At 41.3% G+C, this 14125-nt stretch overlaps 1 protein-coding gene across 4 annotated transcripts in view; it reads left to right on the forward strand.

Moving 5' to 3' along the window:
- Positions 1 to 6: 6 nt before the first annotated feature.
- The window catches only part of SMC1B (structural maintenance of chromosomes 1B), a 63250-nt gene continuing 49131 nt past the window's right edge, over positions 7 to 14125 (forward strand). For 3 of the 4 annotated variants that reach the window (XM_003905695.3, XM_031656195.1, XM_009217499.3), the window contains exons 1-6: positions 10 to 181; positions 4290 to 4478; positions 6319 to 6431; positions 6521 to 6724; positions 10599 to 10837; positions 13808 to 14066. In XM_003905695.3, coding sequence (XP_003905744.2) covers positions 73 to 181; positions 4290 to 4478; positions 6319 to 6431; positions 6521 to 6724; positions 10599 to 10837; positions 13808 to 14066 — 1113 coding nt within the window. In that variant the 5' untranslated portion in view covers positions 10 to 72. Of the gene's footprint in view, positions 182 to 4289; positions 4479 to 6318; positions 6432 to 6520; positions 6725 to 10598; positions 10838 to 13807; positions 14067 to 14125 lie in introns of all 4 variants that reach the window. The other variant, XR_652921.3, reaches the window with a different exon arrangement.

The following is a 14125-nucleotide window of genomic DNA, read 5'->3' on the forward strand; positions in this document are numbered from 1 at the left end:
ACTTGGCGAATCCCTTCCCGCGCTTTTTCCGCGGGCGCTTGAGGACGCGGGTGAGGCGTGGAGGGCGGCGCCATGGGCCACCTGGAGCTGCTGCTGGTGGAAAACTTCAAGTCCTGGCGGGGCCGCCAGGTCATTGGCCCCTTCCGGAGGTTCACCTGCATCATCGGCCCCAATGGCTCTGGTAACTGAGCAGCTCAGGGCGCCACCCGAGCGCCTCCGCCGCCCCAGGCGTCCAGGCCACACGTGGCCTGTGGGGTGTGGGCGGCTGCGGCGGGCGCCTGGCCGGCCTTCTGCTTCCAGCCCTGACCCTGACTGGATCCCGGCCTGGCCCTGGCCCAGCCCCTGCCCATCACCGCACCTCGGCCCTGGCCCTCGCCCTCCACCTCAGAGGTCCTGAGCCTTGCCCCTCCGCCGCACGTCGGTCCCCACCCTCGCCCCCCACCTCGGAGGTCCCGACCCTTCCTCTCGGGCCCCACTCTCGCCCTCCACCTCCTGGCTCCCGACCCTCGTCCGACACCCGGGGGACCCCACCCCACCTCAGCCCCAGCCCTCGCCCTTCATCTCAGGGGCTCCCAACCCTCGCCCCCCACCCTGGGGCGCCCACCCTCGCCCCCCACCCTGGGGGTCCTGGCCCTTCCTCTCCGCCCCAGTCCCGCCCTGGGCCCTGTTCTCTGCCCTCACTCCTGCTTCTGGGACTGCTGTGGCCCTCGGCCCTGGTCACTCTCGTCCCTTTTTCCTTCTCTTCCGAAGTTGAAGTGAGAGGGAGCTGTCGAGGGGGTCATGGGTTCCAGGCAGCCAGAACCACCACTGGATCCAAGGGAGTTCTTACCCAAGAATGTAGTGATGATGATGACCCAGTTTACTGAGCTTTTGCTAAGTTCCTGGCAACACGGTCTTTGGTGAGCCATGGCACATGGCTGCTATCCCCATTTTATAGTTGGGGAAACTGAGGTCTGGAGAGGCCAGAGGACTTGCGAAGGTCTCTATTAATAATACCAAAATTAGCCGGGTGTGGTGGCGCGTGCCTGTAATCCCAACTACTCTGGAGGCTGAGGCAGGAGAATCCCTTGAACCTGGGAGGCAGAGGTTGCAGTGAGCCAAGATCGCGCCACTGCACTCCAGCCTGGGTAACAAGAGCAAGACTCGGACTCTAAAATAAAATAAATAAGATAAATATAAAATAAAATTGGCCGGGCGCAGTGGCTCATGCCTATAATCCCAGCACTTTGGGAGGCCGAGGCGGGTGGATCACCTGAGGTCAGGAGTTCGAGACCAGTCTGGCCAACATAGTGAAACCCCCGTCTCTACTAAAAATACAAAAATTAGCCTGGCGTGGTGGCGCACACCTGTAATTCCAGCACTTTGGGAGGCTGAGGCAGGCAGATCACTGGAGATAGGGGTTCAAGACCAGCCTGGTCAACATGGTGAAACCTCATCTCTACTAAAAATACAAAAATTAGCCTGGTGTCGTGGCACACGCCTGTAGTCCCAGCTACCTGGGGGACTGAGGCAGGAGAATCGCTTGAACCTGGGAGGCGGAGGTTGCAGTGAGCTGAGATCATGCCACTGCAGTCCAGCCTGGGCGACGACAGAACAAGACTCCATCTCTAAATAAATAAATAAGTAAATAATAAAATAAATAAAATGCACTGTTCAGTGGTTCTTAGTATATTCAAAAGTTGTGCAACCATCATCACCATCTACTTCCAAAACATTTCATTGCCCCCAAAGAAACCTTGTACTCATTAGTAATCACTCCCCGTTATCTCCTCTCCACCTAGCGCCTCGCATCTACTAATCTACTTTCTATCTCTATGAAATTACCTATATGGGACATTTCGTATAAATACAATCAGACAATATATGGCCTTTTGTGTCTGACTTCTTTCACTTAGTATAATGTTTTTCAGGTTTATCTATGTTACTTGTATTAGTACTTATGTCCTTGTTTTCAAATAATATTCTACTGTATAGATACACTACATTTTGTTTATCCATTCATCAGTTGATAGATGTTTGGGTTGTTGCCACTTTGTGGTATGTTATGCTGCCTTGAGTCTCTTGACAGACTATAACCTTTATTAGACAGGGACAATATTAATGAAATTTAATGGAATAAATGGATTTGGATGAGAAGTATTTATTTTAGGCAGATTTAAATAATGACATTGATTTTAAAAGTTTCTGTTTAGTTCTGTTACTTATACTTGAATTACCTAATAATTTAATTCAATGAATGTTTACCTTGTCCCATTTTCACTGTCTTACAATAGCCCTCAATGTGCAGATTATCCATTAACCCAAAAAAGCCATTTCATATCTGTTAGTTGACTGAGACTCAGCTAAGTAAATTTGCAGCAATTTATTTCTAGTTCTTTTTAGAAAGACCCTAAACGTCTAAAACTAAGCCATATTTCCAGTGGCTGATAGTATTTCTTTGCTTTGTTCATGTTACTTTCCTACTTTTGGCATTGAAAATTAATTATTTATTTTGTCTTGAGATGGAGTCTTGCTCTCTTGCCCAGGCTGGAGTACAGTGGTGTAATACCAGCTCACTGCAACCTCTGTCTTATGGGTTCAAGCAATTCTCCTGCCTCAGCCTCCCGAGTAGCTGGGATTACAGGCGCGTGCCAATGCAGCTGGCTAATTTTTTGTATTTTAGTAGAGATGGGGTTTCACCATGTTGGTCAGGCTGGTCTCAAATCCCTGACCTCAGGTGATCTTCCTGGCTCGGCCTCCCAAAGTGCTGGGATTACAGGCATGAGCTGCTGCACCCGGCCTGAAAATTTAAACTGCTCTATGGATATAGGGGAAGGGATGTGAAAAGGGGAAATAAATTAATAGAGATGGTGACAGCTGCATTGATGTTGCACCTTGGAAATTGTCTTAAGAGAAAATTATGGGCCAAAGATTGGGTAACAGATTTAGCATTGGGATTAGGAATGCCCACAACTACCCTTAGGTTCAGTAATTTGTTGGGAAAACTCACAGGGTTCTACATATAGTTTGACTCAATACTATTATTTATTACAGTGAAAAAATATAAAGCAAACTCAGCAAAGGGACAGGGTATATGGGGCAAAGTCTTAGGAAACCAGGTGCAAGATTCTAAGTCCTTACCCATTGGTGTCACTCAGTGCTTCATTCCTCCAGCAGCTAGTCCACACATGTGAAATGTTGCCCACCAGGGAACCTCACTAAAGACTCAATGTGCAGCGTTTTTATCGGGAGATTGTCACATAGGCACAGTTTGCCTATCATGTACCCAAGTTCCAGAATCTTCTTAGGCCAGATCTTCCTCAAAAGAAATTATAAAATAATATTCCAGAATCCTAGAAAGAAAACATTTGTTCAGATTAAATCATATTGTTTGCACAGATAGTTTAGGCACAGTGAACCATTCTTAATAGGGAATGTTAGAAACCCTCCTAACATCCAAATCCAAATCCCTGTAAGCCAGCCAACCTTGTAAGTAGGACTTTCAAAAGATAACAGTATCAATCCTGTTATATAAATTTTCTGTAGCACCATCTCATACCAATCATAAACAATTTTGATCTAGCCCTTGAAAAGATCCTGGATTTAGTTAGCTTCTTTGTTTGTTTGTTTGTTTGTTTATTTGAGTTGGAGTCTCCACATTGCCCAGGCTGGAGTGCAGTGGTGCAGTCTCGGCTCACTGCAACCACTGCCTCCTAGGTTCAAGCGATTCTCTTGCCTCAGCCTCCTGAGTAGCTGGGACTACAGGTCTGTGCCACCAAGCCCAGCTGTTTTTTATATTTTTTGGTAGAGAGGGAGTTTCACCATGTTGGCCAGGCTAGTCTCGAACTCTTGACCTCAGGTGATCTGCCCACCTTGGCCTCCCAAAGTGCTGGGATTACAGGTGTGAGCCACTGCGCCCAGCCTTAGCCTCTCTTTTTTTAGAGTATATGAGGATTTGTTGCTGCACCAATGCTTTAGGTGATAGTTTCCATATTTATAAAATGAGGATAACTGAAACTCAGTGAAGTTAAATGATTTGCCATGGTGTGATACCTAATAATGGAAGAGAGCTGGAATTTAGATACATGTATTTCAGTCCTTAAATTTAGACCTCTTAATAGTCTACAATGGATGCGTGGAAGAAGCAAATTTTCTACATCAAATATTTCAGTCATGCATTTTGAACATTGATTAAAAAGGACATGTCTATTGGCTATATTTCACTTCTATTGGTGACTTGGTTTCTTCAGCTCTGGGCAGGGCTTTTTATCATTAAGAATGTATAGTTTTTTTTCTCTTTTCTTCCCCAGGAAAATCTAATGTAATGGATGCACTTAGTTTTGTAATGGGAGAGAAAACAATTAATTTAAGAGTGAAAAATATTCAAGAACTCATTCATGGAGCACATATTGGAAAACCTATTTCTTCTTCTGCAAGTGTAAAAATTGTATATATAGAGGAAAGTGGTGAAGAGAAAACATTTACAAGGATTATCCGAGGTATTTTTTTATAAAATTTTTTTTCATTTTATTTTTCAAGAGTCAAGTAAGATTGCCCGTTTTTTCTTTTTCTGGAGGGTATGGTTTATTATTCTACTGGCATAATGAGCTAGAGTTCTTTTTTTCTCTTGCATAGCGTATCTCAGAAGCAAGTAACAGAACCTGTTTGATTCGCCACATAATTCTCCAATTATGTCTGCTTTTCCTTAACAGACATAATTGTTCAAATCCCCCTACTGTCAAATAACATTTTAAAATCTGGATATTTAGTTAAGATGAAGGAGGGAGTACCTTGAAGACAGAGAAATCATAACATTTATTCTTTTTTTTTTTTTTTTTTTTTTGAGACGGAGTCTCGCTCTGTCGCCCAGGCTGGAGTGCAGTGGCCGGATCTCAGCTCACTGCAAGCTCCGCCTCCCGGGTTCCCACCATTCTCCTGCCTCAGCCTCCCGGGTAGCTGGGACTACAGGCACCCGCCACCTCGCCCGGCTAGTTTTTTTGTCTTTTTTGGTAGAGACGGGGTTTCACCGTGTTAGCCAGGATGGTCTTGGTCTCCTGACCTCATGATCCGCCCGTCTCGGCCTCCCAAAGTGCTGGGATTACAGGCTTGAGCCACCGCGCCCGGTCTCATAACATTTATTCTTGAAGTTCTTTATGTTTATCAGTTTTTCTTAGTGATGAACAAATTGTATGCACATTTTTGGCTTTTATAGACAGTTTTTTCTACCACCAAAAAGCAACTTGAGTGAAATGTTTGAATTTGTGTGTGTGTATATATATATTTACAGGAAAAGGGCGAGGATTGGAGAAAGAGGAAGAAATTTTTTTTAAAGGTGTGGATGGGTAAGAGACCAGTAGTTGAATTATTTGAGCCTTTGATCAGTTGTTTACATGTGATGGGGGTAGAGGCAGAGTCATTCATGCCTTAGGCTAGCTCAGTGAATCTGCATTTTTATATAAGATAATATAGGCTGGGCATGGTGGCTCACGCCTGTTATCCTGACACTTTGGGAGGCCACAGCGGGAGGATTGCTTGAACTCAGGAGTTTGAGACCAGCCTGGGTAACGTGGTGAGACCCTGTCTGTACAAAAAATTAGCTGTGTGTGGTAGCGTGAGCCTGTAGTCCCAGTACTTAGGAGGCTAAGTTGGGAAGATCACTTGAGTTTGGGAGGTCTAGGATACAGTGGGCCAAGTTTGCGCCATTGCACTCCAACCTGGGCAACAGAGCAAGACCCTGTCTCAGAAAAAAAAAGATAAAGATAGGGCAGAGGAGACAATCAGATATGCATTTATCTCAGATGAGCAGAGGGATGACTTTGAATTCTGTCCTTTGTCCTGTACATGTGAAGATAAGCTGTCATTTTATATTGTCAGGTTGAAATTCAACAGAACTGTTTTAGGGTAAAGATCTTGGGGCCCACAAGGAATTTCCCTGTGGGTAAATTGTGAAGGAGGCATGCAGTTGTTGTTGTTGTTGTTGTTGTTGTTGTTGTTGTTTAATCTTTACAGCTACCTTATTTAGGAACAAAATAGGAGGCAAGTTTGCATGACCTAGTTTCCAGCTCAACTTTTCCCTTTGGCTTAGTGAGTTGGGAGTTCTGAGATTTATTTTCCTTTTACATCCTGACTCGGATATATGCTCCTTCAGATCAGAGACTTTCATGTGTTTTGTTCGCCACTGTAAAATAGACCTTGACATGTAATAGACACTTAATATTTGTTGACTCATTAAATGCATTTATTCCCATGTAAAAGTAATTTTATTAAACTTTCAATGGATTTTGAGATATATCTGGTATTTATATATTTTTTAACAGGCTTTTTATTCTTTTATTTTAGGGGGATGCTCAGAATTTCGCTTTGATGATAATCTTGTGAGTCGTTCTGTTTACATTGCAGAGTTGGAAAAGATAGGCATAATAGCCAAAGCACAAAATTGTTTAGTTTTTCAGGTAAGTAGCTGTAGTAGTTTATTTGATTCAGAATTTTGAAAACACATCACTATATTTTTTATGTTGGTGTGCATTACTGTTTTTAAAAGGGAACTGTAGAGTCGATTTCACTGAAGAAACCCAAAGAAAGGACACAGTTTTTTGAAGAAATCAGCACTTCAGGAGAGCTTATAGGAGAATACGAAGAAAAGAAAAGAAAGTTACAAAAAGCCGAAGAGGATGCACAGTTTAATTTTAATAAGAAAAAAAATGTAGCGGCAGAGCGCAGACATGCAAAATTAGAGAAGGAAGAGGTAAGATGTCATGAAGATGTAACCATTAAGTATTGGATACCAAATTTTCTATATTAGAATCACTAGATATGGGCTTGGGGTTACCAAGAAGATTAATTTAATAGTATAAGACAATTAAAGCCCAATATTCATTAAGATAAACTTTTTTATGTATTTCCCACTATTTGGGCTTTTCTTTCCGAATAGGCAGGACAGCCTAAACTAGAAAAATGTCTGATTTTCCCAACTGAAAACAAGCTTGAGGGGTTTATGTCTTATGTAGCAAAGGCTCTCAGATGTTTGGATATTAAACCCCTTATGCTCTTAAAAATTATTGAGGACCCCAAGGAGTTTTTGTTCATATGGGTTATATCTATTAATATTTATTGTATTTGAAATTAACACTGGAAATGTAAAAACTGTTTTAATGATCCCTGTAAAAATAGCAATAAACTCATTACATGTTAACATAAATAGCATTTTTATGAAAGATGACTATATTTTCCGAAACCAATAGACATTGTTTTACCACTTTTATAATTTCCTTAATGTCTAACTTAATAAAAGACAGCTGGATTCTCATAAACACTTCTGTGTTAAATCTTACTTATGATAAGACCTAGCAATTTTATCCACACTGTCAGTGCAAGTGTCAACACATTGAAATAGACAAATAAAGTCTTAGTATTACTATGAAAATAATTTTGCTTTCAAGGACTCCCTGAAAGTGTCTTGGGAAGCTCCTAGGAGGCCATGGCCACATTACATGCAAATGTATCTCTGTACATTTCTTGGGCCGCTTCACAATGCCTAATATAGTACCTTGTCTTCGGTTGTAGTTAAAGTGATATTTTTGAAACTCAAATCAGATCCTAACTTTCCATGCATAAAACCTTCCAGTGCAGTGCTTCTCACCGCACTGATAATGTTGTCTCTTATAAAGCGTACTGGTCTTGTCCCTGTTTACCTCTTGAACCTTAACTTCCTGTGCTTTGCTGCCACATTGACCTTTGTTATGTGTTGAACACAACAAACTTCTTTCTATTCTGGGATTTTTGCTATTCCCTCTGCTTAGATAGCTGTATGCCTGATTTTGCATATCTGGTAGTCTCTCTTTCATGTTTTTATTAAAAAGCCATTTTCTCAGGTAGGCATTTACTGTTCATTCCTCCAATCTAAATTAGCACCCTTTCCCTTGTACTAGCACATTGCCCTATTTTGTTTCTTTTGTAGCATTTATTGCTGTATAAAATTATCTTGTTTATTATTTGTTTGTTTGTCAACAAAGAGTCAAACTCTGTAAAATATTTGAAGAGACTTATTCTGAGCCAAATATGAGTGACCATGGCCTGTGACACAGCTCTAAGGAGATCCTGAGAACATGTGTCCAAAGTGGTCGGGCCACAGCTAGGTCTTATACATTTTAGGGGCTATAAGACATCAGTCAATGCTTGTAAGATGTACATTGGTTCATTCTGGAAAGGAGGGGGAGCGGGGCTTCCAGGTGGATTCAAAGATTTTCTTTCTTTTTTTTTTTTGAGACGGAGTCTTGCTCTGTCGCCCAGGCTAGAGTGCAGTGGCCGGATCTCAGCTCACTGCAAGCTCCGCCTCCCGGGTTTACGCCGTTCTCCTGCCTCAGCCTCCCGAGTAGCTGGGACTACAGGCACCCGCCACCTCGCCCGGCTAGTTTTTTTGTATTCTTTTTAGTAGAGATGGGGTTTCACCGTGTTAACCAGGATGGTCTCGATCTCCTGACCTCGTGATTCGCCCGTCTCGGCCTCCCAAAGTGCTGGGATTACAGGCTTGAGCCACCGCGCCCAGCCTCAAAGATTTTCTTATTGACAGTTGGTTGAAAGAGTCTTATATAAAGACCTGGAATCAACAGAAAGGAAATGTCTGGGTTAAGATAAGGGATTGTAGAGACCAATGTTCTTGTTATGCAGATGAAGCCTCCAGGTAGCAGGCTTCAGAGAGAATAGATTGTAAATGTTTCTTATCAGACTTAAAAAGGTATTGGACTCTTAGTTGATTGTCTCCTGGTTCGGGAAAAGAGGCTTGGAAAAGGGAAAGGGGATTCTTTACAGAATGTAGATTTTTCCCCACAAGAGACAACTTTGCAGGGCTATTTCAAGATACGGCAAAGAAACATATTCGCAGTTAAAATATTTTAATTTCCTTTCTTTTCTGTCATGTGATACTATGCCAGCATCAGGTTGGAAAGTAAGCTATATTATATAGGGTTGAATAAAACCCCTCTGGCCAAGCGTGGTGGCTCACGCCTGTAATCCCCACACTTTGGGAGACGGAGGCGGGCGGATGACTTAAGGTCAGGAGTTTCAGACCAGCCTGGCCAACATGGAGAAACCCCGTCTCTACTGAAAATAGAAAAATTAGCCGGGTGTGGTGGCACATGCCTGTAATCCCAGCTACTCAGGAGGCTGAGGCAGGAGAATCACTTGAACTGAAAAGGCAGAGGTTGCAGTGAGCCGAGATGGCACCACTGCGCTACTTTAGCCTGGGTGACAGAGTGAGACTCTGTCTCAAAAAAAAAAAAATTATCTGAGGACACTTTGTAGAGCAGATTCCCCAGGCTCCTTAGATAGAAATTTGGGCAAGAGAAGAAAAAAGGTCAGAGTTTAGTCCTCGTATTTATTCTCTGACTTTTCTTCCTCTCTTCTCCCCATTAGAATAACTGGAATATAAACTGCATGAGAGCAGGGTTGGGCTGGGTATGGTGGCTTACATCTTTAATCCCAGTACTTTGGGAGGCCGAAGTGGGAGCATCCCTTGAGCCCAGGAGTTCGAGACTAGCCTGGGCAACATAGTGAGACCTCATCTCTACAAAAATAAGACTTAAAACATTTGCCAGGTGTGGTGGTAAGGGAGGAGACCACCCACTCAGGAGGCTGAGGCAGAAGGATCTCTTGGGCTCAGGAGGTCGAGGCTACAGTGAGCTGTGATCGTGCTATTGCATTCCAGCCTGGGTGAGAGAACAAAACTCTGTCTCAAACAAACAAACAAGATCAGGGATAGTCTGTCTTATTTTCTGCTGTATTGCCAATGCGTAGACCAGTGCCTGGCACATAGTACTTGATACATATTTGAAGAAGTAAATGAAAAGTGGATGTTTCTTATTAGTGATGTTTCTCTATGTCTTCATATTTTCGAATGTGTGTATACATGTCCTTGGTTTTGTTAGTGGAAAGGAGTGGCAGCAGTGGAAATCAGACTGTAGTAATCACGATATACTGAATTGCAGAATTTAAACATTTTAAGGACAGTTAGAACAAAACAACTTCCTAATTGTTTTTTAAACATCCTAGCAGATAGCCTATTACTTGAAATACTTCCAGTATTGATTAGGAGCTCCTCTTGAGGTAGTCTGTTCCTTTATTTCTTTAATAGCACAAATGTTAAGGAAATTATTATTTTTCACATATAATTTAGCATTGTAAGAGTCCTGTTTTATCAGTAGAAAAACTACTTCCTGTAGTAGGAATTTTTCCTGGAGTCACTGAATTTAAAGTTGCTAGCACTTTATTAGTCATATCACACTCTTCTTTCAGTTTACAAAGGAGGAAGCTGATGCCAGAAATACTGATTGAGTTGTCAAGCTCACAGGTCCAGACAAAAGGGACCCAGGTGAATGCACGCCACTTCATTGTTCTTATCATCATACCACTGAGCACAAGAACACAACATCATTTACTGGTTTATTGGGTTATTTAAAAAGTATATTCAGAAACCCTCGCCAAATTATGCTACTTTTGGCAAGGATATTATGTCCTAATGGCAAATAAATATTTATTAATTTGTTGGTACAATAGTTGAGTTTATTAAAGGCCAACTTAAATATACTCCCTTTTAACTGCTATTGAATTATACTCTTTTATAGGCAGAACGTTACCAGAGTCTCCTTGAAGAACTGAAAATGAACAAGATACAACTGCAGCTTTTTCAACTATACCATAATGAGAAAAAGATTGATTTCCTGAACACCAAGTTAGAGCATGTGAAAAGGGATTTGAGTGTCACAAGAGAGTCTTTGTCTCATCATGAAAACATAGTTAAAGCTAGGAAAAAGGAACATGGAATTCTAACTAGACAACTACAACAAACAGAAAAAGAATTAAAGTGAGTTTTTAAAAGTTGATATTAACAATTGGGTTATATGTAGATTGACAGAGGAAATAATATAAGTGACACTTTGAAAATTGATTTTTAAAAATAAACATTTTACTTTGGAATACTTTTAGATATACAGAAAAATTATAAAGATAGTACAGGCCAGGCGCGGTGGCCCACACCTGTAATCCCAGCACTTTCGGAGGCCAAGGCGGGTGGATCACAAGGTCAGGAGATTGAGACCATCCTGGCTAACATGGTGAAACCCCGTCTCTACTAAAAATACAAAAAATTAGCTGGGCATGGTGGCAGGCACCTATAGTCCTAGCTACTTGGGAGGCTGAGGCAGGAGAATGGCATGAACCCAGGAGGTGGAGCTTGCAGTAAGCTGAGATCGCACCACTGCACTCCAGTTTAGGTGACAGAGTGAGACTCCATCTCAAGGAAAAAAAAAAAGTATAGAATGGTCCTGAAGTGGTGGTGTTTGTCTGGAGTAATACCCGAGGTTCATTGCCTCACGTGAAGGAAATCAAGGATGCAGACACACAAGGAGTAAGGTTAAGAGTGGAGGTTTAATAGGTGAAAGAAAGAGAAAAGCTTTCTTCCATGCAGAGAGAGGGGCTCCCGGTCGGGTCTTCTGGTCCACAGCGAAGTACAGGAGGTTTTATAGATGTGCTTGAGGAGGTGGTGTCTGATTTAGGGCATGAAGGATTGCTCACACCAGGTATGCCATTTGCAGAGCACGTGAAGAACTGGTTAGGACTAGGTGTGCCATTTGCATAGTGCACAAAGAAGCTGGCCACCCACCCTAATTTTTTATTGTGCAGATTCTGTACCTGGCTGATACCATGTTGCCAACTTTTCTACTGTACACATGGTGACAAAGAAAAGGGAAGATGGAGCCTTCACGTTGAACTTAGCTGGCTTCTGGGTAGCCCTTTTCTGTTGGCTCAGCTGCTGGCATTCACTCGTACAAGCTTCTAGCTTGCTTATGTATGTTTGTAGCTTGACTTTTCAGGCTCCTCTTTGTTATAAAAGAAATGATTTGGGGGCTGCTTTTTGTTAAAAGGGAAGCTCTGCTGAGAACTCTCTTAACCTTTACTATCTGCCTAAATAATTTATTTTTTGCTCCTGTATCAGTCCCATATTCCCAACACTCAGTTTCTGCTATTAACATCTTACATTATTATGATACATTGTCAATTAATAAACTAACATTGATACATTAACTAAAGTCCATACTTTATACATATTTTCTCAGTTTTTGCCTAATGTCCTTTTTATGATCCAAAATGCCATATTACGTTTAGTTATATGTTTCCTTAGGCACCTTTTAGCTGTGACAGTTCTTGTTTTTGATGAGCTTGACAATTTTGAGGAATATTGGTCAGTTTTTTTGTAGAACATCTTTCAACTGGGATTTGTCTGATGGTTTTCTCATAATTAGACTGAAGATACAGACTGTGGGGAGGAAGACCACAGAAGTAAAATGTCATTTGCATTATATTCTATTAGAGTGTCAGTGTATTATATATGTCACATGACATTTATCGTATAGTATATCATATGTCATATCAACATGGTATCACTGTTGATGTTGACCTTGATCACCTGACTGAAGTAGTGTTTGTCATGTTTCTCCACTATAAGTTTTTCTCCCTTTTCATACTGCAGTCTTTGAGAGGAAGTCACTATGCATAGCCCACACTTAAGGAGTAGGGAGAGTTATGTTTTACCTTGAGGGCAAAGTATCTACATGATTTATTTGGAATTCTGCACAGATTTGTCTCTACTTGTTTATTTTAAAATTAAATTAATTGTTATTTACATCAGTATAGATTTATGGATATTTTACATTTGGAGTTATAATCCAATATTACCTTGTTGATTTTATTGCTTAGATTGTTCCTGCTGTGGCCACTGAGAACTCTTTGAGTTGGCTCCTGCATCCCTTTGAAATATTCTCATTATTGTGATTTTTTTTGGAGCTCTTCCTTACTTTCTAGAAGATAAGTATCTTCTAGTGTCATCTTGTATAAGGCAGTCCAAGCATCAGCTTGCCCCAACTTGTGTGAGCCTGCCCCAGGCTCTCCAAGGAACCCTGGTTCCTTTTATTGAAGAATGGTATTGGGAACCAACATCTAGGTGGTAGATGTGTTCGTTGTTACTGGAGTGTCCTTGCTTCCAGGCTTTCTCAGCTGTTGGAACTAGGAAATACGTGTGTATACTATTTATACACATAGCTATAAATATTTTCGTATGTGACCATCTATATTAAGCTAAACATGAGTTCATATTGATGTCTCCCAATTCTAAGCCATTACCACATTAATCATTCTAGCCTTCTCTTGCTTATCTGTAACCTCCCACTTCAACAGTGGGAAATCTGGCTTCTACCATCTGCCATCCATTTGCTTAATTGTGCAATTCCAGTAATCATATGTAATAGTGTCAGAATTGTTAACCCATACCCCTTGGAAAGCATCTTTGTAACTATATGTTACAAAGTACTTATGTACAATTCTTCTGTTTTTAGTCTTACAGACTCCACTCATTTCTAGAATTTGGTCAGCATGTTTTCCTTCCACCACTTCAGTAAGGCTGTTTCTACATTTGTAATAAAGTTAGATTCTTTTATTGCATTCTACATTCCATCTAGGATCCCTTAGCCTCCTGAGTGATTCTTTTTTAATTTGCTTACATTAAGGTTCATTCTTGGTGCTGTAAAGTAGTATAGGTTTTGGCAAATTCATAGTGTCAAGTGTCTACCACTACAGTACCACTCTCAAAAGTGATCCTGTGCTTTATTCAACCCTCCCATTGACCTTGCTCAACCTTTGGCAACCACTGATCTGCTTACAGTCTCTGAAAGTTGATTTTAGGATTTCTTTTTTAAAGTGGTTTGATCAAAACAACTTCTTCCCTTTATATATCAAAGAAATGAAATTTTCTTTAAAGCAAATGTTTTTCCCTTTTCAGGTCACTTGAAACCCTTTTAAATCAGAAGAGGCCTCAGTACATTAAAGCCAAAGAAAACACTTCTCACCACCTTAAGAAATTAGATGTGGCTAAGAAATCAATAAAGGACAGCGAAAAACAATGTTCTAAACAGGAAGATGATATAAAAGCCCTGGAGACAGAGCTGGCTGATTTAGATGGTGCATGGAGAAGTTTCGAAAAACAGATTGAGGAAGAAATTTTACGTAAAGGGCGAGACATTGAACTGGAAGCCAGTCAGGTAAAAAAGGTCAACTTAGGGGAAATCTTATTCTATTATTTCAGCTTCTTTGAATTAGA

Source organism: Papio anubis, chromosome 16 (genome assembly GCF_008728515.1).
Source record: "Papio anubis isolate 15944 chromosome 16, Panubis1.0, whole genome shotgun sequence".
NCBI classification, from domain to species: domain Eukaryota; kingdom Metazoa; phylum Chordata; class Mammalia; order Primates; family Cercopithecidae; genus Papio; species Papio anubis.